The sequence below is a fragment of the Centruroides vittatus genome, unplaced genomic scaffold (genome assembly GCF_030686945.1).
Source record: "Centruroides vittatus isolate TY-2023 unplaced genomic scaffold, ASM3068694v2 contig_1317, whole genome shotgun sequence".
Lineage (NCBI taxonomy): Eukaryota > Metazoa > Arthropoda > Arachnida > Scorpiones > Buthidae > Centruroides > Centruroides vittatus.
This window is the reverse complement of record NW_027120840.1, coordinates 95,569-122,080: the sequence shown is the minus strand read 5'-3', so window position 1 is coordinate 122,080 and position 26,512 is coordinate 95,569. Positions and strand designations below refer to the sequence as shown.

General features: G+C 30.9%; 1 protein-coding gene across 1 annotated transcript in view; it reads left to right on the top strand.

Annotated features, from left to right (window-relative positions):
• The first annotated feature begins 4,302 nt into the window (after positions 1-4,302).
• The window catches only part of LOC136990524 (protein FAN-like), a 49,327-nt gene continuing 27,117 nt past the window's right edge, over positions 4,303-26,512 (top strand). Inside the window, exons 1-18 of the mRNA XM_067288934.1 lie at positions 4,303-4,407; positions 15,396-15,494; positions 15,561-15,639; positions 15,708-15,763; positions 15,835-15,925; positions 15,995-16,063; positions 16,137-16,181; positions 18,539-18,591; positions 18,702-18,834; positions 18,974-19,045; positions 19,126-19,234; positions 19,311-19,404; positions 19,475-19,557; positions 19,643-19,722; positions 19,818-19,908; positions 20,639-20,702; positions 24,466-24,644; positions 26,378-26,509. Of these exons, the coding sequence (XP_067145035.1) occupies positions 4,376-4,407; positions 15,396-15,494; positions 15,561-15,639; positions 15,708-15,763; positions 15,835-15,925; positions 15,995-16,063; positions 16,137-16,181; positions 18,539-18,591; positions 18,702-18,834; positions 18,974-19,045; positions 19,126-19,234; positions 19,311-19,404; positions 19,475-19,557; positions 19,643-19,722; positions 19,818-19,908; positions 20,639-20,702; positions 24,466-24,644; positions 26,378-26,509 (1,561 nt within the window). The 5' untranslated portion in view covers positions 4,303-4,375. The remainder of the gene's footprint in view (positions 4,408-15,395; positions 15,495-15,560; positions 15,640-15,707; positions 15,764-15,834; positions 15,926-15,994; positions 16,064-16,136; positions 16,182-18,538; positions 18,592-18,701; positions 18,835-18,973; positions 19,046-19,125; positions 19,235-19,310; positions 19,405-19,474; positions 19,558-19,642; positions 19,723-19,817; positions 19,909-20,638; positions 20,703-24,465; positions 24,645-26,377; positions 26,510-26,512) is intronic.

Sequence of the window (26,512 nt, the reverse complement as noted above, 5' to 3'; positions counted from 1 at the left end):
TACGTGTTAGAATTACAATATACAAATGTGTTTAATATAATTTACAAACTATTAATAAATACAGTAACTGAGACTTGATTTTTTAAAAAATAGTTAAAATTTTAATAAAACGAAGGGATGGCCAGGAGTGAGGAAAAAAAATACTGTACTGTCCTCCGCTAAGAAGTCCTTTTTAGCGAGCCCATCGTGGGTTCGGCCAAGCTTACAACGGGACGGCCGAGTGATGAGCAACGGAGCTTGACATATCCGAACGGACCACCGAAAAATTCCTGAGATTTCTGTTCGGATTCGATCAATGGGGAGGTCTCCACCTTAACCTAAAACGATGTAAAGTCATCTCAAGTCGAAAACGTTACCTTTGGCTGCGTTCAGTAGACCCAACAGTTCCGGGACCGTTGAGTATTTGTCTGCTGAAAGCCCTCGACAGTAGCGCTGTTTCGGAACATGTTTGTTGTTTCGAAGTCACATTTAGTAGCGTCTTTTATTTACGCTACTTTTCACTAACTGCAACTGATCAATGATGGTTTCACCCATGCGAGAGAATAAAGACATTATATATCAATACAAAGGTATTCATTGCAGTATTAATACGCCAATAAACATTTTTCATGAATCACTAAAATCAAGTTTGTCTAATATAAAATTTAAGAAAATAAATTCATCTTTAAGTAAACACAAGTCCGTACAAGTGAAAGCAGAAACTACTTCTAGTGCCACCAACTTCCCATTCCAACGCATACGTCACTCATCGTTCAGCAGATCCACGTTGCTTATTTTCATTTTTTATTTTTAACTCTTTCCGTCCTGTGGCCACTAAGAAGACTTCTTTAGCAAGCCCATTATGGGTTCGGCCATACCCACAATGGAGCAGCCGGGTGTAAGGGAGGGGCCGAGAAGGGACATATCCGGACGGACCATCTCCCGAGAAATTCCTGGAAATGTTTTGACCCGGCGGTATTCTATTCCGGGTCCGGCTGCCCATCTTGACCGCTCGGCCATCCGGCCGTCAGATCCACATTGCTACGTAACAGCTACCGATTGAAACATCTTTGCTCTGTTTTGTCGTGTCTTGTATCGGCTAGTTGGGCATAAGCTTCTAGGTTATATCGTCTCAAGGTAAAGTGTGACGTAATTGTCATGTAATAGTAGTTGTATGTGTTTATGATGGTCATTACGCGGGGAATAATGGCTCTTGGGAGATCTTTCAAGGGTAACTGGCCCCTATTCAGGCGTTATAGACGTGGAGTAAACCCGGAAAACTCCACGTAGCCAGCCCGTCCTGTCGGGGCGCGAACCCACCACCGAACCCCAAAACGGAACCGCTTGCCAGTGGTGGGTTCTTTGCTCTGTTACAACTGTCGTGTCTGCTTTATGCAGCCATTATTGATCAGCCTGGCGGCTGTCGCCGCCAAGATGCGTTTCTATCAGCCAATAACAATGCGTCTAGCAGTCACGTGAGAAAATACAATCATGTGGTGTTTTAATGGCGGAAAGTTCAACGTGGTTAACCGAGATAACTAACATCGGAATGAAGAGGAAAGAATAATAAATTTAATACAAATTCTACACAAATACAGTAATCATATATTATTTAATTCAAAGAACAAAACAACCGAATCTTACTCGAAATAGTATTCTTTATCGAGAGATCTTAATCGAAGAATAAGCCTATTTTGTACATCAGTTCTTTATCGATCCAACAAAATATCTCGGCAAGATTCTTGCCAATATGATATCTCTAATCCAAAATCTTCATTCGAATCTTCGACGAAATCTTCTAGCTAAATAAAACAAGCCGTACCAAACAAAATTTGTAAACACGTGGATAGCGGCAGTGTCGAGTATCGTTCGCCATCTTGAATACTGAACGCATGCGCCGAAATGTAAACGGATTGCCGCTTGTGTGGTCGTGCTGCCGCGCGGCGAAGACGCGTTTGCGTCACCGCTTTTCCTTGCCGCGCCGCCGCGCCGCATATGTGCATCCTCTTTAAATGTAAACACAACTAGCATTATTCATATACATTAATTATAAATATAATATATATGTTACAGTCAAAACCCGTTTTTAGTTAGAACGCGTTTTAACTAGTTGAAACTAGTTTATACTGGATGTCTTTGTTAAAACCCGTTTTATCTAGTTAAAACTAGAATTTACTGCTAGTCAAAAATGAATTTGAGTTAAAACTAGTTTTAACTAGACAAAACGGGTTTTAACAAAGACGTTCAGTATAAACTAGTTTCAACTAGTTAAAACGCGTTCTAACTAAAAACGGGATGTCATTGTTAAAACCCGTTTTGTCTAGTTAAAACTAGAATTTACTGCTGTACATGCTTTGATTTTAGATAAAACTAGTTTTAACTTTTAACATTAGTTAAAACTAATTTTAGCTACATAAATATGTTTGGGGGAAATGAATAAAGTGATGATTGGGATTAAAACATTTGTATTATTTAATACGATATTTATTGAAAATATTGGTCACACATCTGTGTTATTAACATTAATTAATCCTTTGTCCCTGAAGGCACCGATCGATCGGTACCCTGGCTTTTTAAGCAAAACTTCGAGGGTACCGATTCATCGTTACTTTGGTAAATATCGATTTTTGTAAAATTTATTAACCTGGCGTCAGGCGCGGGAGGTTTAACACGGTGGGACGCACGGGGTGCACCTGCACTCCATGCGACTAAAGTTGTTACTGAAAAAATCAAAATTTTTTTCGCGGTTTTTTTGTTTTTGACGTTAGTGGGATTGTGTTTCTGATGTATTAATCAAAAATACTACTCAAAATATATCATTTTTGTTTATTTATAACGAAAACAAAAAAGTATTACGTTTCGGGAATTTTTCAGGGAAAAAATCGTCAACTTCAAAAGTCTGTTTTTCAAACTGTAAACAAGTCTGTTGCTATCTAATCGTTGAATCGTCTTCCTGTAAGTGTTTTTAAAGTGTTCCAACCATTAAATGCTTTGTCACAAACCCCGGGCCAAAAATATTTCATTATTTCCAAAAATACACTCCCTAAAACTCTACAACAACTAGAGATAAAAAGGCAGATTATTGGCAGATAACATCGATAGTTAACTTCTTTTACACTGTAACTGGTTACCTTCTTTGTCTGTTAATAGATTCACCAGTAAAAACAATTGTCGGTAAAATTCCCGCGAAATGCCACGCCCCCGCAGACTACCACTTTGACTTATGTAAACAGTCGCTATAAAATCGCTTGTTTTAATCGTTTTTTTCACTTCTAATTTGGTAACGAGAAATTGTTTGACGTTATTTAGACAAATAAACATGTTTTCAAGACAATTTAGCAATAAATATTTCCAGAAAACTTCACTTTTCAAACTTTCAATGCTAAGTATATGGGACACCTTCTTTCCGTTAATTGGCCTTAAAAATCTTATTTATACGCCTTCTATGCTCTTATTCGCCATTTGTATTATGACTGATTCGATATCAGGCAATGACCGTTTTTTCAGTACAGTAACTCGGCTCCACCCCCTCCAGTGATCGCGCAAATGAAACTTCCTCTGTTAGGCGCGCGGGGTGCCCTGCATTTTGGTGTGGCTTCCTATGAAAAATTCTTCTTCGTACAAATTTGAAACTTTTCCAGTGCGATCTTCAGCACTTTGAAGGAAGGTACTGAGGGCATCATTTTTAGGCATTAATTACATTAAAAAATACACGCGTTTAAAAGTGTTTGGGTTGCAGGTGCACCCCGCGCGCCTAACGCAGGGTATTAAATGTAAGTGGTTTTTTTCATATAGATATAATGATAATTTGATTTTTGGGGAACTTTTAAAATAATATTACTTGACTGACCTATATTGCCTTAGGAGGGATCGCAAAATAAACGTAAACAAGATGTCGGGGTAAAAGGGTTAAAGCGATACGAAATTCATCATACACTATAGGAACGTGTTAGCTGAATGACCTTGGTCGAAACAGTTTTTACTAAGCCATTTTGTTAAAACCCGTTTTGTCTAGTTAAAACTAGTTTTAACTCAAATCCATTTTTGACTAGCAGTAAATTCCAGTTATAACAATGACATCCAGTAAAATCTAGTTTCAACTAGTTAAAACGCGTTTTTACTGTAACATATATATATACATATAGTATATGTAATACTAGTAACACTTATTTATAAAAGTCATAAGACAGAGATAAAAATTATAATAAAAAATGAATGCAAATATTTTCAATGAATACGGATAACGCATTTTAATAAGAGGAAAGAAACATCACGAGAAAGATTAATAACCGTATTAGCGTCAATTAGAGCACTAAATTCGGTAAAGGAGGTGGATTTGTGTGTCACATGACCGTCACGAGATGTCTCTAGTGTCTATGGAGCAGAAGATCCGAGAATGGCCTATGTGGATGGTCATAGGAAGGAAAGGTACTTCTCGAATTTACTTTCATTTTCACGTAAAACACTCAATACGTTAGAAATGCGTAATAAATGTAAGAATACAAATAAATACGTCGTACAATTGGCATAATATACGCTTCCTGTAAAACAAAATTACTAAAATACGTGGAGGAAATTACAAATGGTCGTTTTTAATTCATTTATAACACAAATCGGCGATGATTTTTTAAATTTAATGTAAAGAATTAAAGTTGCAAACGTAATTAATTTCATTTAAACAAGCTTTGAAAGTGTAACATTAACAAAATTTTATATATAAAATCTTAAAAGAGGAATGTTTAATTAAATAAGGTAAAAGTTTGTTTGTTTGACTATCTCAATGTTTTCCTTGTTAAATTAACAGGTAAAATTCAATTTATTGAATTATCTCTTTATTGATTTCGTATTAGCATTTTTGCAGAAGTTACTTTTAGGACGTCTGCACGGCACGGGTAAAAAGTCACTAGCCAAATGGGAAAAGAGGACTTATTGCAAATTACGGACTGTAACGACGTACGATGCCATCTGCGTGATGGGTCGAGACGAGTGTCGAGTCTCGTATGCCACCGTACTCGTCGACGCTCACGTTCGGAGTGTCGTTTGCACATTTGAATAGTAAATTACAGTCTCTAATGACATTTAATACAGCCTGCGTGACAGTCGGGTTGAGACTAGCGTAAGTTTGGAGCGTTGCTCGCCACGATATTTGTCGACACTTGTGTTTGCTACTCGAATAGTACATGATGCAGAATGAACAGTGTGAAGAACAGTGCAGTAACAACTTGGCACTGTTCTTCACATGTAACTTTCAAAGTGGACACACAAACACAAGTGTTGACAAATATCGTGGCATACAACACTCCAAACTCGTGCTAGTCTCAATCTGACTGTTACACAGACTGCCAAGTTACTGCGCGTGAAAGAATAACAACAGTGATCACTCCCATTCGGCAAGCAACATATTGGCCACATTGCGTACATACAAAAACTTAGTTAACTCCTGCTGTCATTTTTATGATTATCATAATTATAAAGTTAAATTAAATGAGGTTTTATTATTTCAATATTAATATATATCAAGAAATATTCTTGCATATAAATTTTTTATTTCTTTCACTAATTATGAATTGTATAATATAAAATAGAACCACCCTTTTATGAGATGAATGTTTCTTAAAGTGTTTGGGGGGTGGTGGACAGTCTTCTTTTTATATTGGAACAAATGAAACATGTAGAGAATGTTTCCTTATTGATAAATAGTTTTGAAAACTGTATTTTTTATTAGTAGTAGTAATATTAATCTACAGCGATAGGAACTATACATCCCTAAATTTTCTCCAGGTGCAGTATTCCTATCTCCCCTCTTGACAGCCATCTGTAAGCCCAAGTACTAGTCCTTGTATAACTTAAAAAATTAATTTTAAAATAGTTTTATAAACAGAAATTTGATTAGAAATTACTTAATTTCTAATAAAAATAAATTTAATATTTTAAAATTTTTATTCATTATTATTTAAATGAAATATCTTATTACAGAGTGCTAGTCATTAACTTGTTAAGTTGTTTGTTGCTATAGAAATTGCCATGCATGATGAACGTGCATGTCTGAGGATTTCCTTGGTAAATTACATGATCTCAATTAAATTTACTGAATATTATATGTAGGTGGAAAAGTTTAGGAAAGACTGCTTTAAATTATAAATATTTACATATTAAAAAAAAAGGAACTGTTGGAATTAATTGATTAATCTAAATATATAAAATTACTTGTCCTGACTGACTGACTGATTGATTCGTCATCGCCCAGGGAAAACTGCCGATCCTAAAGAGGTGAAATTTGGTACACAGTTAGGGTACGTCATGGAAACACACACTAAGAAAGGATTTTTCGAAATTCCCCCGCGGGGGTAGAGGGAGAGCATTAAGGCTTAACATGAAGAATTACTTCTACTGTACTATTTTACATGCAATTTTTTGTTTTCAACTACGTTTAGTCTTTATTGAGTACTTAGGTGTATAAAATTGATAACATTTTAGACATTGTTATAAATATTTTTATATATTTCGATTTTTTAACCAAATGTTCGAACTGTTTCATTCTCAGCGGTAGATGTTATATAGTTGTTGAAATACTAAATATAAATGGTGTTTGCTTGCAAAATCCGCACGGGCGAAGTCACGGGTAATAGCTAGTCAAACATATATTAAAATGAAATTCAGTTTCTGAATTGTATTTATGCTGAAATCGATATTTTGGAGACTTCTAATGTAAAATAAAACATCGTGTTTAAATTAATGAATGGTAATTTGAAGTCAGATTGTAAGCCTATCTTGCAATATTTGTCCATTCAGAATTAGGTTACTTCTGTAGAATTTAGAAATGTTTGTGTTTGCTTTATTTTCTCTTTTATTATTCAGTCAGGTCAGTGAAAGCATAGTTTATATATTATGTCAGTGGTTTCCAACCTGTGGGGCGCGCCCCCTAGGGGGGGGCGCCAAGCTGTTGCAAGGGGGGCATGCTGCTCAACCATCGCATTAAATTTTTATAATGTTGTATTAATTATATATTCTTTTTTTGTATTTTTGTAAGATTTGTTTTTATTACATTTAAAATTATTATTTCTTATAATAAATAATTATTTATTTTATATATATTTTTACATAATATTGTATATTATTTTGTAGCCCATTAAATAAATTATAATATCAGTTGAGTATTTATCAAATTAGATTGTTAGAAAAATTAGGGGGGCACAACAATTTTTTTTGTTTAAAGGGGGGCGCAGGTACAAAAAGGTTGGAAACCACTATATTATGTTTTTGTGTTGGAATTTATTTGAGTAATTAGTTAACTTCACTAAATGTCTGTCTGCTTCCTGTAAGATATCAATATATGCTTCAATTTGTGTAATGCATGAAATGCTGTTTTAGCTTTTATAATTTGAAACATTGATTTTAATTTTGTATTTTCTGTGCAGAAAATTATTTTAAGTATGTATTTCAGTAATTTCAATAACAATAAACAAGCTAAATTAACAGCAGTTAGTGACACAATAAAACTTAATTTTAGTTATATTAGTGATTATTAAAAACTCAAATCAGAGTATATAGTAATAATCAAATAGCATATAGAATGTGTTTTTCTTAAAATAAAAGTATTACGAATTATCTCGTAGTTGGCTTATGTAACAGAAAGCTCTTCGCTAAAGCCAAACTACGAGTTAATTCGTGCACAGACACGATTCGTCCTGTCACTTCGCTACAGCCAATCGGAGATGTGCGTCTAAATTCATTAGTAATAAATCGGATATAGAGGCAAGCACATCACATTTACGTCTTTTTTGAGAGTGTTATTTTTTATTTATTTTTATAATCAAATTATAAATATCCCAAAATGGATAAGAAAAGACCACTAACTAAAAAACAACTTGATTACTACACTAATCTAAGTGATTCAGAATCTGACAAAATTTTTGGTGAGGATGGGGGAGTTTATTTGGCAGCGAAATGGTCCTGTTACTGTATGTAAATGGAAAGACAAACGAGAAGTCCTTACCATTTCAAACATGCACGTTGTTGAAATGGTAGAGGTGTTCAATCGCAATGGAAAATGTTCGATGAAACCGAATATAATTCGAGATTATAATCATGGAATGTCTGGCATTGACGATCAGATCAAATGCTATCGTACTACACAGCTCTAAGAAAGACTATTGGATGGCCCAAAAAGGTTGCATTACATATTATAGAAATATATATACATAATGCGCACAAACTCTTTCAAAAAGCAACTTCTTCTAAAATAAAACTTATAAAGTTTAGAGAAGCATTCGTCGAAGCGTTGATTGGAGAAGAGATTCAACCAGTTTCAAAAAAAATTAAATTGCAGAAGCTCCACTATTTACAGAGTATCCCATCTACTCAGAAAAAACAACATCTGACAAAGCCATGTCGAATTTGTACCAAAGCTAAAAAACGCCGAGAAACGCGTTATTTCTGTCCAATCTGTCTTGAGAAGCCAGCCCTTTGCGTAGAAGATTGTTTTAAAAATTATCACAAACAATAAAAATATCGTTTTGCTTTTGATTTTGAATAAACATTTTATAATATTTTCTGTTCGTTTAAATTTATATTTCTGTTTTATAAATTATCACGAACAATAAAAATATTGTTTTGCTTTCGATTTTGAATAAACTTTTTATGATTATATTTTCTGTTCATTTATTAATAAATGTTCTGTTCATGTAAGCCAAACTTGATTTTTTGTTCTTGCCCCTGAAGCTATCTATTCATATTTACACTGATATACTACGAATTACATCGTAGCTGCACAAATATGGCAAGGAAACAAACTACGATATAACTCGTAGGTGGCGTCCTAGGCAGAAACGGTAACTACGAGTCATCTCGTAGATGGCAGTCAACTGTTAAGTATGTATTTCAGTAATTTCAATAACAATAAACAAGCTAAATTAACAGCAGTTAGTGACACAATAAAATTACCATTGTCTAATTTTTAGTTATATATAAACGTCGATTTTTAAATAACGGCAAATGATCTGCCGAATTATCAGGCTTTTAATATAGCTAATTTGATTAAATTAGCCTTTTTAAAGCCTGATAATACATTCGGCATTAATTTTTAGTTAAAACCGTAACCAGTGTTAGGCATTAATTAATTGCAAATAAATGACATACTTAACTTTATACAAGATTTTATATTAACAAAGTTACAAATTAGAGTTTATATTAACTTTCTTAAAACTACAGACCTTATCAAAATGTTTTAAATTATGATTCATTTGTTGATTTAACTGATTAATTTACTACATAAACTAATGATAAGCATATTATGAAACTTTCACAATCTAAGTTACACATTGAGTGATAGATAATTACAACTAGTTATCATTATTTACCTACATATAAATTATCAGATTTGTGTGCAATGCCCATTACTTGTCAAATTTTTGATAAAGACTTATTATATTAAGTATTTCAACTACAATTAATATTAATTGTGCATAATTAACAAAAATAAGTTAAATTTTATGAGCTTTATATTTGGAAACTATTAATTAAAGATGAATAATAAATTACAAGTAAACATCACACTAAACCCGATAACATTAAGCCAATACGTCACCAACTGCCGTAAATAATCGGGCTAACTTTTGGATATAAACGATTAAAGATTAGAAATAAATTTGGTACTTGAGGTAGGCGTTAGGCACCATCTTTTATTAAAATTAATAATTATAATAATTTAAATAATTTAGATTAAACTGGAAGAAAAGAATTGGCCCGAAGCGGGTCTCGAACCCGCAACACCCGCTTACCGTGCGGTCGCGTTGCCAGTTGTGCTACCCAGACCTTCGGTCCGATTTCCTCTTCCAGCATATATAAGCCAAAGACATAACTGTCGACGGCCATTACGTTGCGGGTTCAAGTCCCGCTTCAGGCCAATTCTTTTCTTCCAGTTTAATCTAAATTATTTAAATTATTATAATTATTAATTTTAATAAGAGGTGGCGCCTAACGCTTACCTGAAGTGCCAAATTTATTTCTAATCTTTAATTGTATATATCCAAAAGTTAGCCCGATTATTTATGGCAGTTGGTGATGTATTGGAATAATAAATTAATTAAGAAAGATGAAAAATGTTTCTAAAAATATTGAAATTTGAACTGTCTTTTACTAAAATTGTTAGTACAGAAATCTTTAGAAAATAGATTGATTATAAACTAAATATTGACTTAGTTTTACATAAAATTTTAAAAATTATAAATCATTATATTGTCCATCCATATCAAAATTTTTGTGCAGGTATTTCTTGCTAACTGCAGGGGTTAATTCTTAGTTGTTTGATAGGATACAACAATGAAACATGGCAATCTGCCAAGGGGGAATGCTTGTTGGGAGAACTTACGGGAAGCTGAAAAAAGACACAGGAAACTCTGTGCAGCTCGCCTGTTGGTCAGCTATGAACTCACAACTACCAGTATTGGGTTAATTCAAAAAATATAGCATAATTAGTAAAACTGTGGCTCCAAAACAAACTCTATATGGTAATAATGGGTTAGGGGAAGAAGGCTAACTATGACATTAAAAATATATTGTACTAGGACATTGCATGATTTTGTTGTAACGTGATAGAATTGAGGCAAAACTGGTAAGAAGAAATGATTCCTGTACCTGTTAGGCTTAGAAAAGGTGATCCTTGTATCTGACAGGTGTAGACAGGTGAACTTTGCACTTGCTGCCACAAAAGAGACCATCCTTGTATGTGCAGGCCGTGGGAGACACGATCCTTGCATTTGCCGACATGGAGAGGCAATCCAAGAACAAAGCAGACGATGGCAATTGCTTTGTTCTTGTTTCTTGTTAGTTTTTGCACCTATTTTCTGTCAGATGTGCACACTGCTGTTTTTATTTTTGACCCCTAATTTTGTTAGATGTGCTCAGTTGCATCAGAAAGCATGGACATTGTCACTTTAATACTTCTGTATATCAAAAACGAAGTTATGGACTTTTATTTTTTATATTTAAATGAACCCTCATTACATTTTTAGATTTATCATCACAATTAATGCAAAATGGCAAAGTTTTATCAAAATTGGTCATTAAATTTTGAGAACAAACTCAATTCTATAGCGAAGCTCATAGAACAGTGATTCCCAACCAGGAGTATGCACTGGTAGTTTAGGGTATGCAAAAAAAAAATTAGTAATGTTGGTTAAACTATAAGAATATTCAGATTTTGTGTTGAGATCTCAGGCGACGTCATGGCACTTGATGCTTAGTTTTAAATAAGAAAATTGAAAATAGAATGTAGGAAAATGGGCTGCCAGAGAAGTAGTGCTAGTGACTGTGGAGCATTGCTTTATTGTGCTTGCTGGTGAAATGACCTTATATCTTGAAAACGAAATCGTGAATACTTAGTTTTTATTACATTTTTGGATTCTTCATTGCAATTAATGGAAAATTGCAAAGTTTAATCAAAATCAATCAAACTGATTGACAAGCATCCCAACTGTTCTTACAAAAGCTAAGAACCAAATGTCTCATTTTACCTTTCAAATATTTTGTTAATTTTTAATAGGGTAGAAACAATGCTTCTAATCTTCATTTAAAATTCAAAAAATACATTTTGTGAATGGAACAATGCTTATAAAATGATTAGTATGGTTGTATTCCATTGGTATTAATAGAAAAAGAGTGCCATTTTTGGCATTTAATTACAAATAATTTTTTCAAGTAACAAGAATTAATACAATATTATAAAAATCCTTCATATTTTCATTAACTTAGCACAATTTCTATGAATAATTGTGGTTGGGAAATCATGGTTGAAAGTATGTGTGTATAATAATATTGCTAAAACTGTTAGTTCATTGTCTTTATATATTATAAAATAAACTGAAAATCCTAATAATAAAAATTAAAACTTGCACATAAACTTCTACACATTCAGGGAACGTATTACAAATATACGCCTCAGTTAGTCATAGAAAACAATACACACAAAATGTACTACGACCGAGCCATAATCGCAGACAAAAACAGTACACGACAAATCAGACATAATATTCATTGACAAACAGAAAATCACATATATCATAGATGTAGTTATTTCAAATGTTCACAACATACAAAATATATACAGTGGAAAATTAGTAAATACTCAAAACTCACCCATGAAATAGTGCCTGAAGTCAGAAAATTCTTAAGTACAGGTACATATACGAACAACACATAAATGAAACATTTTTTCTATAGTATGCCTTGGTTTTGGTCTGGCTTAGCACTAGTTATTGGTGTATATGCTGTGTAGGAAGCACTCCACCAACACCACAATAAGTAATTCATTTGATAAATATTTAAAAGAAGTTATATACAGTATTTTGAAATGAAAAATGATATATACATAATAATAATTTGACAATATTCAGGTGATCAAATAGATATCGTAAGAAGTAGCATGAGGAATTTGATGATATTGCTAATTGGTGGTACTTGTGAGAGGAGCCAACATGTAATGGTAGTTGATGGATTTATTATGTATCACCAACTTCTGAGTGTTAGCTCATTGTCATTATTTAAGTGTCACAATAACTGGAAGTGTTTTCTTATACTAGGGAACAGAGAATTTTCATAGTTGAAAGTTAGGTAAAAGAAAACGTACTCTCTTAATTTTCAGTAACCTAAGATGTTCTGCGTCATCTATACCTACAAAAGTTTCTTTACGTTTTAATGAATGATGGTTTGCAGGATCCTTGCATAACAAAACAAGAGTTATCATAAGCAAAAAGTTATCTAATAAAGATTCCAAGATGAGGTGAACTTAGAAACAAATCCAACAAATCTTTAGGGAGTTAATCTCTCGAAACTGAATTATTTTATGCTTCTGTTCACATAGCTATGAAACAATAAAATTTCGGCATTATACAGTAAGGGTTGTCTACGAATTTTATTTCTTTAAAGTTTTAAATGTTATTGTTGGAGTCCAAAATAAGTAACGTCAAAGACTTGATTGTTTCTCGCAATGGAAGCAGGACATTAACAGGTGTGGTTTTTTTTCATGTGACCTTTGTTTTTCTGACAAGGTACAAAATTATTTTCAGAATATATAGTAGTTTATCATGCACCGTGATGACTATTACACTTGGGAACAATTTTACTTATTTGTCTACAAATGGAATCTTAATTTTCTACTTTATTTGGGTTAAATTACATTCTTTATACCAAAAATCTCTCTTGTTTCCATACTGGACAGGTTCTGACTTACAGTAGAATTTAACATTGAAAATTGCTTCGTTCAAATAATTTTTACTGTTTAGACAGCTTTCTGTTTTAAACAGGTTCTATTTTAAACAGATAAAGAGCATCAAGAATAAGTTTGTGTATAAAGTTTGTTTTTGTAGATAAGTCTAAAAAGATTTACATCATACACACACATACAACACTGCTATCTGCTTCTAATATTAATTGGTACAATGCTGTTTTGTATAAACTCATCCACCTGCCAGTGACTGAGTGGACACAATCTCTGAACACTGGTAGTTAGTCATGGGTTTGTGCCTCACCGACACACTGGCAATATGGATGCAAAAATAATTGTTTTTTGTAATTATTAAAAGTGCCTCCCTGTTATTAATTACAGAAAACAATTATTTTTGTTTCAATGGAAACATTTATTTACAAAAGCAGGGAGTGTCTACGTGCTCACCTCTGTTGGCTATTTTGGCTGAATTAGTCGTGAGAACCATAGTGTTCAAAAAATGTTTAGATTCCCTCTTATCATACATCATCCTCTTTTATATTTATAGTATGTTGATATACTACTGGCATGGGAAGGCCCTGAAGGAGAGTTACTGGATTTTATACAATCACTGTTGGCCATTTTTCTGACTTTTTCATTTATTAAAGAGGAAAAAGATGCAAAGATTTCTTTTTTGGATTTGCTTGTATACAGATCCCCAATGGGGTCTTATTTTCTGTGTACCATAAATTTGGTGAATGGCTGTATATTATCCCTTCTATGTCTTTTCAACCTAGGTACAAAAATTTGGTTATTATAGTGTTGATATGCAGGACGTTCTTATATCCTTCCACTCAATTGCTTGTGGATGAGGAGCTATCCATCCCTTCTTAAGTTGGCAGTTTTCAGCACTGAATATTCTTTGGCCAAGTTCAACCATCTAGTCAACCAGGTCAAAAGCATGTTATTTCATCCATTCACTTTGTATTGTAAGAAGGAATTGGTTTTTGTAACACCTGCCATTCAGTACATGGATCCCAATTTACATATTTGCCAGATTCTCAACAAGTTTGGTTATGTTTTGACACTAGCGCCCAAGTCCACATTGCATAGGATCCTTTGCAATGATAGAAATGAGGTTGCACTCTATGAAAAATTTGGAGTATATGCTATACCTTTACAAAATCTGGTAACTGGATCGAAACTATTATATATTTGAACTACTACTAGAATGTTCCATCTCTGTCTTGTAGAGCATTATGTTGTACATAACAAATTTACAACGGAACTAGATAAAAGTGTGATAAAGAGTAACTTTGAGCCACTTTTGTCGCAAACTTCACTTCTAAAGTGCTTTGGGGATTGAAGAAAATTGTTCATAATGGGAATCCCTTAATATTGCATCAATATCACTGAGCAACTCTCCCATGCTAGATATACTAGAGCTATAGATAGTGCTGTTTAACTTTCTAAAATTGTAAGTTGTGGTTCTTGATAAAACACCTTGCATCATTAATGACGCTGCTGTATATTTATTTATTTTTGGATTTTAATCAGTAACTTTTATTAGTGTTATTCCTTGTATATCCTTATTAGTGTTATTCCTTGTTTTTTGTAATTTTTTATTTATGTAATTTAAGTTCCATGCAAACATGCGAGAAAAGAAACAATTTGAAAAATGTTAGTTACTGTTTATGTTCTATTTCTTGAATTCAAATGTTCTGTTCTCTTTAACAATATTGCCTGAAGAGGACAGTTACATAATGTTGAGAGTATCTGTGAAATAAATCTTTTTCTGTACTGCCTATAGACAGTCGTGTGGCTTGCCTAGTTCTTCTGCAAAACCTCACATAATGCCCTTGATAGGTTCTTGGAAACTGCAACATTAAAAAAAATGAAGTACTGTATAAAGAAACCAATTCTACTATAGGTTAAATGTTATAAATAAGATATAATTCAGCTAATATTATTCGAATTGGATTGTGCTTGCAACCTCTGGAATTTATTTTCCATCCCATTTACAGTTTATAAAGAAAATTTGACTATAAATGTAAATGATTACGGATACACTTGTATCTTTTGTCAGCAATGTTATAACAAACTGACATTAAGCAAAGACTTGCTGTATTTATGTATATTTATTTAAATTTTAATATATTCAATATAATTATAAAATTGATTACATTTACATTATTCTTATATTTTTTTTTTTCAGATTTTCATTGTTACTATTAGAACCAAGTGAAATATATTTCGAAGATTACAGTGTGTTTTCATATCCAGCAAATTTTCCTGAAGAAGAAGCTATTAAAAGGTATATAAACAATTCAAAATTCTTATTCTTAATAAGTTATTTTAATAGTTTATACATGTTTTAAAGAAAGCAGAAAGGCCGTTTGAAAGTTTGCTCAAAGTCTTTGGTCTTTGAGCCAAATGATATCAATAAACCTATCCTAAAAGTGAGTATTTATCAATGAATTCTTTAAATAAATTAAAATAATAATAAATAATTTAAATTTGTAAATAGTTCCAGTTAAGCGAATGCACAATTATAGACCAATGGAATGGATCCCTGTTATCAAAGTAAGTAGACAACTGTAATCATAACATTGTGATACTTCTATTCAGTTTTTAAATTTATATATTAATTATAGATTAGATACAAAAGGTAATGTTATTCGTGTGGTTTCTGAGCAAGTTGTTGAAATTGAAGGTGGCGTAATTGCTCCGTATCGATTTAAAAGGGTAATTTTTTGTATCCAGATTATCGTAAATATTAAAATATTTGTATTAATTTACGTTATCTATTTACAGGAAAGGCAAGCCTACCTCTTTACGTTAAATTATGTTAGTGCATCTCATTGTTTACCTCAGATTCTGCAGGTCTGCAGTTATTTTAACAATTGATATAATAGATTTTTAGAATTGGTTAATTTATTGTACATTTTTTAATTAGTTACGAAGAGCAGCTACGTTGCCAGGAGTTGAACAAGCTTCTATGGTAAGTTATTTGCAAATAAAATTTTCTAATACATTAAACAATTATAATTTTTTATGATGTGTAAAAATCAAACAATCAAAACACTTCAAGATTTTCATATTATGTATGTACTCTCATATATATCAGTATTACATACATCGCATTTGCCTTATTCATAAGTACTTGATATAATGAGCTACTTTTCCTTTACCCAGTTACAAGATGAAATATTTGATACATTGAGCACCGATTGATGTTTATGGGAGGTATTTTAATCACAAGAGCAAGAAGATTGAAATTCTTATGCATCCCAATCCAATACAGTCTCCATTTACTTTTTTTCATTCACACTGTATATTCATTTCTTAGTCTTTCCATTTATTCTAATGCAGTTGTGCAGAAAACTTTTTCTTTACAAAATCTCTCTTCCATTAGTGATTGCAATTTTGTTTTTCTACATTTTACTTGTTTTCTGCTTATTGTCTTCACTAATTGTTGTTTGTTTTTGCTATTAAATAAAAAAAAAGACCGATAACTTGCATATTTTCTTAAGTTTTATTCATATCTCTCACTATAAGACGAGACAAACAACCATAACATATTCCAGCAAAAGTGTTTAATAAGATTGACAAACATTTTTTCGACCTCATTAATAGGCTAGTCTCTAGGTCAAATATTATAATGCATAAGCATTCTATAATTTTGCATTACAAATTTCAAAGTGTAATCTTCCAGTTTATGATAAATTTTGAATCACTTCTCTCATTTTGTATTAGTTTTTTTTAAATCAGGTAACTTAATCAACAGTTTCATTTGTACAAAAAACTTAAACAAACACCTTAATGTTCGCTGAGAAATTTATTAAATACTCATAGTAAGATATAGTTTGCCATTAGAAGAATGGGGAAATCCAGTTAAAAGTGACTTTTTTGAAATTTTTAGCTATTTTTAAAATTAAAAATTTTTTACTAGCTAATTCATACTAGCCTTGTGTCTTCGGCGATCATGTGTTGACGAACACTAATGCTTTCATTCTCTCTGAAGCCATCTTCACACTGTCATTCGAAGTATGACATAAACAGCATGCTCACAACATGACTGTATGAGCACAAAATGGACATTAAGAAAGGGTCGTGCATCACTGCATTGTCCACACACCGCAGAAATGGGAATATAGGTTTGTTGAGAATTAATTTTATATAATATGTCCCACAAAACAGCAGCTGCTTCAAAACCCTTGGAGCAACTAGAAAATTACTTCTTGCATAGAAAGAGCAAATGCGTTAAATTTAAAGGTAGAAATAACATCACCATGACATGAAAATCTATGTTTTATATATTATTTTATTGTATGTTTGTTTTTTATTTCTTTATTTTTTGAACATTAGTTTAAATTTTAAATGTCTCATTTGAGATTCAGCTTCTGTAAAGTGTTTTTCTTCTGCTTATTTTGAACATTTGCTGTATATCTTTAAATTCTTTTTAAAATATTTGTGTTTGGCTGAAATTTGAAAATTATTATAATTCATTTGTCATATTTGGAATGATAGTCTGAATACGGTCTCAGAGAGACTGAAAATATTAGTGTTTGTAAACATAAGATTGCTAAAAACACAAGGCTAGTGTAAATTAAGTTGTCAACTTTAGTTTAAAAGTTTGTTTAAGTTTTACTAGGGTAAACATATTATAGTTCATTATTTTCAAATGAAAAATATAATTTATATATATTGAAACTAAATTTTATGAATTAAATACAGGAGCTCCCCTACTTACGAACAATTTAACCTTACGTCTAAAATTTAAATTTTGCATGAACTGTGACTTTCTCTTGTCATTTGTGGACATTGAAGCCAGTCTTTTGCCAGTAATAAATAATAAGATTTTTAATAAATAATTAATGTGGACTTATTTCTATTGCATATCATTTTTTGTTTTTGTGCAAATTCTGAGTTTTCCTTGCTGCTTGAGAGGTGGTATTGAAATTGGTAACGTTAGAGTAACAGTGTTTTTTGGCATTATTTGTAATTTTCACAAACTTCTTATGATTAGTGTTTCAAAAATGCGACCAAAACATCAGTTAGGATAAATGCAAGAAATGTCACTCAATTACCATAGAAACTAAACTGGACGTTATAAAACTAAGTGCATTAGGTGAAGAAACTGCATTTGAAATACTCATTACTAAGCAGTAGTGAACAGGTAAATGAGTGTAATGTATTCTATTAAGGAATTGAAGGATCAAACACTAACAAAAAGTAGTTATTCTGTGTATAAATATACTTTCTGGGTTAGTTTTTGACTTAGAACAAAACCTTGAAAACCTAACCTGTTTGTAAGTAGGGGAGCATATGTATTTAAAACAATTTCTTTTTTTACAGATAGCAGCAATTGTTATGTCCAGGCAGTCAAGAGTGAGTTTTGATACAAGTTGGTAAGTGTGAAATTGATATAAATGTTCTGTTTATATTATATAAAATAGGTAATTTTGGATTGTTGTTGTTGTGTTATGATAAAATACCTCTTTAATAAATATTGTAATAGGTTAGAAGATTTGTATGAGACAATTATTTTAGAAACTACAGGAAACAGAATTACCCCATTGGTGACTAATCCAGGTCGCATTCTTCTTACGTCATCTCGAATTTATTTTCAACCTTATAACAATGCAGAACCTGTAAGTAAATTTAAAATAAAATTTTTCAAGTTTAAAAAGAATACTGATAAATTATGCTAAACAACTATTTAATGAGATTTTTATTAGTGATTGAGTAATATAATTTACATTACAAGTAATTCTTTTTAATATATTTTAGTGGCCTGTTCTCAAAATTAGGCTTTCAGATATAAAAAGAGCAGTGAAACGTCGTTTTCTCCTTAGACATGTTGTAAGTCTTTCAACATGTCTTATTGTTTAACGACAGTTTTATTAAATCTTATTTACAAATGTTTTGTTCATTTTTTTAAGGGTATTGAGTTGTATTGTTCGAATAATTCTTCAATTAAACATTTATTTTTGACATTAAAATCTCATGAAGAAAGAGAGAATTTGTATAGCAAACTTTTAGAACAACCAGGTATGGCAATTTAACAGACATTTCTTGAAATACTTTATTTTATCTGTAATTGCATAAGTACGCAAAATATTTTCAGCTTTGGATTTAGAAGACACAGCTACGGATAGTATGACTCTCTTATGGCAGAATGGAATGATATCTAATTATGATTATCTTTTATACTTGAACAGGTAAATAAGTAACTGATAAATAAAAATAAGTGCAATTTTCTTTACTAATTTTTAAATGTTACATTTGCAGCATGGCTGACCGCAGTTTCAATGATTTAACTCAATATCCAATATTTCCCTGGGTGATATCCAATTATACTTCTTCAACTTTAGGTTTAAAATATAATAATTCATTATTACTATTATTTTATTTATAATTTCTAATATTTATTAATTCATTTAAATTTTACCTGTTTAGATATATCTGATCCTTCGTCGTATAGAGATTTATCCAAACCAGTAGGAGCATTAAATGAAGATCGGCTTCAAAAATTAATGGTACTTCAAACTTAAAATTATTTGTTTTAAAAAATATCAGAAACAATAATAAATAGTGTTTTATACATAAAAACTTGTTTTGGAATTACTTTCAGGAAAGGTATGAAGAAATGGCAGATCCAAAATTTATGTATGGTTCACATTATTCAACTCCTGGCTTTGTTCTGTACTATCTTGTCAGGCAAAGTAAGATTAGAAAATGTTTCATAAGTTTATATTTACCTCTAATTTATAGTTTTCTAAAACAATTTCTTTTACAAATACATCAAAAATTTCAAATCATTCATATAAATATAAAATTGTGAGAAATTAAACATAGAGTTAATATTTCAAAATTTATTTCATATCTATATATGCACTTCTTGTATAATCTTTTATGTGACTATGAGAAATGTATTTATTCAATTCTAACATGCCATTGACAGCAAGATACACTAAATTTTTAAAAAACATAATGTGTTCTGCTAGTACACACAATTTTTAAATTAATTTTACAAGTTCATTGAGAATTAGTAATTACACATTACAGGTAACTCCTCACTTTACGACCTATCTGCTTAACGACCAATCAAGTTTCGACCTGCAATTCGGGGAATCCCCTTTCTCAGCTTGAGTGTCAGTCAGTGGCAAATGGTGACATGCACACTAAGCGTACTATAATAGGCTTGCGCATACTATAATAGTCTTTTTATGAATAAATTTGAAGTTTGTTGCATAACTTTTATAATTTTACACCAATCCTATATTACCGGCACAAGCTCCTCGCTTATTGACAAATTCGCTTAACGACGTAGTCGTCGGAACGGAACTCGGTCGTAAAGTGAGGAGTACCTGTAGTATATATTAGTAATTAGTTCATGAAATTATTTTGCTTATTAAAAAGTAACTGTTTTCTAATAAATTTTCTTCTAACCAGTGCCACAATATATGTTATGTCTTCAAAATGGAAAGTTTGATCATCCAGATAGAATGTTTAACAGGTAAGTTATTTCACCGAAATAAAAATGTATTTTTTTTTTAATTATTGAATTATTTTGCTATGTTTTTGTAGTCAGAATGTCTTTTTACATGTGTTATTTAAAACATGCAAATATTTTTAAGTGATTAACTAAATTGCCAAAATATTTATTAATTAATATTACTAAGAATTCATACAACTAAACTTTTTTTGATATTTACTATACATTTTTTTATTATTTATGACTGATTATATGTAATAATATAATCTTAATTTAGTTATCTGATATAATTATAACTTAAAATCAGATCAATATAAATCATATTAAATTAGAAAATATTTAAAAGAATTTTCAATTTTTTTGATGTTAGAAATTTAATAGTATATAAACGATAAATCCATAAACCTCTATTTGACTAAAGCCAAATGATCTGCCAAAATTTTGGGCTATGATAAGATATAAAATAATTTGACTAGAGGTAGGCATTTAGATGCCATCTTATGATAATTTTAATAATTGCAATAATTATTAAAATTATCACAAGATAGGGGCCTAACTACCTACTTCTAGTCCAGGGGTCACCAAACTATGGCCCGCAGGCTGGATCTGGCCCGCGAAGTCATCTCATCCAGTCTGCTGCCACACTGCGCTGCATATGAGCTAAAGTATAATCATTTATATGAAAATACCGTAGTTTGTAGATAAACTTACTATGTAGAAAAAATTAAAATAAGTGTAAGTAAAAATGCCAAAATTATTCTAATCTGATTTTTGCATCTGAGAGTAATATAATCTTTAGGAAAATCGGTGAAATAAAAATTTTGGGACTTCGGATTTCAGAGTGCTTTTGTGTAAGTACCTGCAACGAAATTTCTATGAAAAGCCATTATGAGCTTGCTGCAGCCATCATGTTTGTGTATTGAAAAATATTATGTTGGTTGTCTTTACTTTTTTGTGTATTCAGTGTACTGTATTGAACAAAATAGTTATGCGGCTCGTCCTCGCCATTCTCTCAGTTATGTGGTCCACTGTAAAAAAGTTTGGTGGCCCCCTGCTCTAGTCAAATTACTTTATATCTTATTATAGCCTGATAATAGTTGAAAATTTTAATAAAAAAAATTCAATTTTTTAAAAATAATTTCTACAATAAAAAATGTGTGTGTAAAATTGTAAATAGGAAATCATATTTTCTCTTGATTTAAAGTTAAAGATGATTTAAATTATTATTAATTCTTGTAGTAATTACATATATTAACAATTATTTCCATTAAGCTGCCATTAAATAACACTTTGGTTCTGATTTTATTCTTTGGCGATTTATAAGATTATGATGATTTTTCTTATTCATAACAAATTCTTTCATATATTTTAAACATTGAAGCCATCATATAGGTTTACTTTTCTTTGCTTATTTGGTACCTCCTGTTCTAGACCTTGACTGTTAACACTTAGAAGGATTCCTTGACCTTTTATTGACTCCCTCTTCCTTTTTGCTAATAATAGTCATAATAAATAAATTCAGTGAGCCAATATTAATCCACACCATTTTCATATGAAAGATCTACTTAGTGGGCAAATCTATGTCATTCTTGAGCTGTCGTATACATAATGATTTTTTAAGGAACATTTTTCAGTTGACCACCTTGCTCTCCAGTGGCTGAATGGTTAAAACCACTAAACATTAGTAGTTGATTGTGGATTCATCACTTGTGTAACACATAAGTAAGGGCCAGTTTCCCATAAAAAACTTTCTCAGGAGGTACAGTACATTCTCCTTTTGGCAGATCACCCATGTGTTGCATTGCCTAATACCATCAATACAATCCGTTCAAACTGATACCTTACTAACTTTTGACTCGTGGAAATGCTTTATCGACCACTCTCCGGTCTTCTGGGTTAGAACGTTGTTATTTACGTTATTAAAACAACATACTTAGAATTAAATTGCTTAAATATAATTGATAAATATTTATTAAATAAATGAATTCCAGTACACAATTGATTATACTATCACTTAAAATGTTAAATTTTTTAGCATTGTTGATTGTTTGCTTGAATTAATTTATTCTTGAATATATATTCAAAATATACCTATACAGGTATACCTCGAGTTACATCGCTCCCGATTATACATCGTTTGTCAAAAAAGTATATGGAAAAATAAAAATCAAGTTTAAGTCAGTTTATTCGACTTTAAATCCGTCCGCCACAAACACTGAAGTCGTAATATCACTAGAAAAGCATTAAAAGCATATAAAATCATATTAAAATATGCACATTTACAGTAAATGTTAATATAATCATCATAAATTCTAGAGAACAAAACATGAAAACATCTGTGTTTCTGTGTTGTCGTCTTATTTAGCAGTCTTTAAGTGCTCATTATTGGCGTTTCCTCCATTATTGGCGTTTAGTTACGACGTAAGTCAAAACTAAGTCAAACTACGACTTACGTCGTAACTACACAAGTAAATTCGACTTACGTCGCCTCTCCTGGAACCAATTACCGATGTAAGACGAGGTATACCTGTTTATATATTCAAAATATACTTATATATATATGTGTGTGTGTGTGTGTGTTTTACTTCTAATATAGCTATCAATTTTGGCTATCGATTAGGACTTACCATACCACAACCAAGATCAAGATGATGACAATTAGAAAAACTTTATTCTTTTAATTACTCTGAAATGTACATTTTAGGTCTTTAGTTCCTTCTTCAGTTGCAGTTAATTGTTTTCATAAACTAGTAACATTTTATAAAATCAATCACAACTTCGCATATGTTTATAAACTAAGAGATACCTTTACTTGCAATTAATAACTTAAAGGTTTTCTATTCTGTAACTAAGAAGTGTAAGATACCTATGTGTTTTAGTGTGTGTATAAGTTAATAACAATACAACAAAAATTTTGTGAGATCCATTCATTAGGGAATTACATATATCTTTAATTAAAATTTGGTTTTTATTACAAGATTGATATAGTATATAGAATTATCTTTGTTCAATTTCCTATCTGATAAGATTTATAATAAAATAAATAATACAGAACTATCTTCGTTCAGATAAATTTTATAACAAAACCAGAAACACTTGTAATATTTCAGAATTGCTCTTAAGTACAGTACAAAAAGCAATAATAACGGACAAGATAGTAGGAAAATTGTTACAGGATATAGACTAATCATTAGATAATGCTGGACGAAAGATTATGAAATTTGTTTAGTGTTTCTCTTACATATTATGTAAGAGAAACACTAAACAAATTTAAATGGAAATCAAAGAGAATGTTAGCAACTAACAGATCTGATGGTGATTATAATTAAGAATTAAAATATAATGTATTAGAATGCATTACTTTCATATAATATGAAAGATCTTTTTCTTTCTCACATTATTGAACTATGTATCTGAAATAATACTAAAAATAATTCATGGTGTTTGTATTATGTTTAATTTAGAATTTAACTTATAAAGTGAGAAAAATTAGCAATATAATAATTAAAATCATCTTATTAGGAATTGAATTGTGAACTAAAGGGAGAGTTAAGGTATTAAGAATTTCCTGGCTGTATGGTGTATTTGGTATAACAACTTTCTGTAATATGTTTGTCGTTAAGTCGTAATTATTATTAATAAATATCTTTATGTAGACAAAAATAGAAGATGGATTTGTCATAAATGTGTTAATTCTTTCTATTAATTAGCATATTGTAGTTTTATTAATTATTTTGGAAGTAAATTTTCTTATAGTAAATAATAATAAATTAATTTCTTACAGTATACCAGATACTTGGCGAAATGTAACTACAAATACATCCGATTTTAAAGAACTTATTCCGCAATTTTATGAGCCAGAAAACAAAGGAGAATTTCTTGTTAATTCTCAAAATCTAGAGTTTGGATTTCGACAAGATGGAACGAAAGTTAAAGATGTAGAGCTTCCAAAATGGGCTAAAGGTAAGATTATATTGTAAATATATTGTATTTATTATATTGTAAATATAATCTTCATACAAAATATAATTATTATTCAATATATACAATAATAATTTTCTATTGAAAATGTATAATTCTTTTATCATCTCAACTGCTGCATTTTAGTCTTCTAAAGAGCATTTGCTGATGATATGAATGAGAGAAAGAAAATCAAGAGAATGAAAGTATGAACATTATAAATTCTTAGATAAATTCATAACTTGTAATGAACAAAGTATTAATCAATACAACTCTGTAGTGCTTTCTTGCCGGTGTTCTGGATTTTTCCAGAAACAATCTCTCGAATTATATCTTCTTTTATTTAATTTTAATTTGTTAATGTAATCCCATAAATCATTGTGACTTCATTGCATTGCCCAGATAATAATTATACTGAGGCAAATATAAAAAGTTTGTTTCCGAAACGATTCTGACAAGACTCTTAGTCTGTTCATATGTTTTTTTTTTTTTTTTGTTTTTAATAGAAAAGAAAGTATAGGAATAACTGTACTCTTTTTGGAAGTAAACTGATTATTTTATGAAAATTTGTGAAAGTAAATATAATTGTCAATTAGAAGACTATTTTACTATAAAGCCGTTTATTTCATACGGAATCTCAGTTTGAATTTGTTCTTGCATTGTAATTTGGAATGGGATATGAAAGTTTTTGCTCATTATAAGTAAGATCTGTCTCTACACTCATAGTTAATGAGCTGATGTTATGTGAGAAAGCAAATTTTAGTTTATAGTATAGTTCAACAGCTTTTTATTTATTATTAACTTGATATTAGTAATAATTTGAGTGCTGTCAAATGGCAGAATGGCAATTCATATTGCAATGACATTTGTCTTTATTTTTGATGTGACAATTCAGTTTGTTAGATTAACAAATCATTCGTGTATTTTTAGCTATTTTTAGTATTTATTTGTTATTTGATAAATCAATAAACAAATTTTAACTTCATTTATTATTAAATTTTAATACAAAGTTATTCATTAATTGTTCATTAGTTCAAAAAATACAGTCTTGAAAAGGGGTGTGGGTTCTCCTCTTAGCGATGACAGATGCCAAGACAACACGTTGCTGCGCTTAGCTTGCGCATGATTTTCTAAAGACGTCAGTACACTGGTTTGATAGAGAAGCAGAAATATTTAGCACGCTTGGAACCAATAATAATCATGGAAACAGCTACAGTACATTATTGTTCATGTGCTTTGATAAATAGAGTACATCCATATTTATATGCAATAAAAGTGTACAAAGCACAAAGTAAGGAAAATGTTTTTGTTTCAAGCCAACCAGGGGTAGGAATAGCCTGGAAAAATTGAAATGGCATTTAAGAAATCATAAAAGGTGGATTTATACAGTTTTACATGCAAAGATATGTAAAATTGTGTCCAGGGAAACAAAAAAACTGGAAAACTTTCCACTATAAAATAAGGCAGCATATTCAATAACTTGGCACATGTCGGTCCTATTGACATTGGATTAATGGAACATCACCCTAACATCATACATGCTCAGAATTTTTTAAGATGTTATATTTTTGAAATGTGCTAAACTTCCAAAGCCAGAACTATATTACATAAATAATATAAATCTGTAAATAATGAATTTAAATTATAACATTTAAAATCATATATTTTAGAAATTGAGAAAAAGTTTTAAAATTTTAACCTGAATTATATATAATTAATTCTTTTTTTTTTTCCAGATCCTCAGGATTTTATCATAAAATTAAGAAGTGCCTTGGAATCTGATATTGTTTCAGAGAATATCCATCATTGGATAGATCTTATGTTTGGATATAAGCAGCAAGGAGAAGAAGCCGTTAAAGCAAAAAATGGTG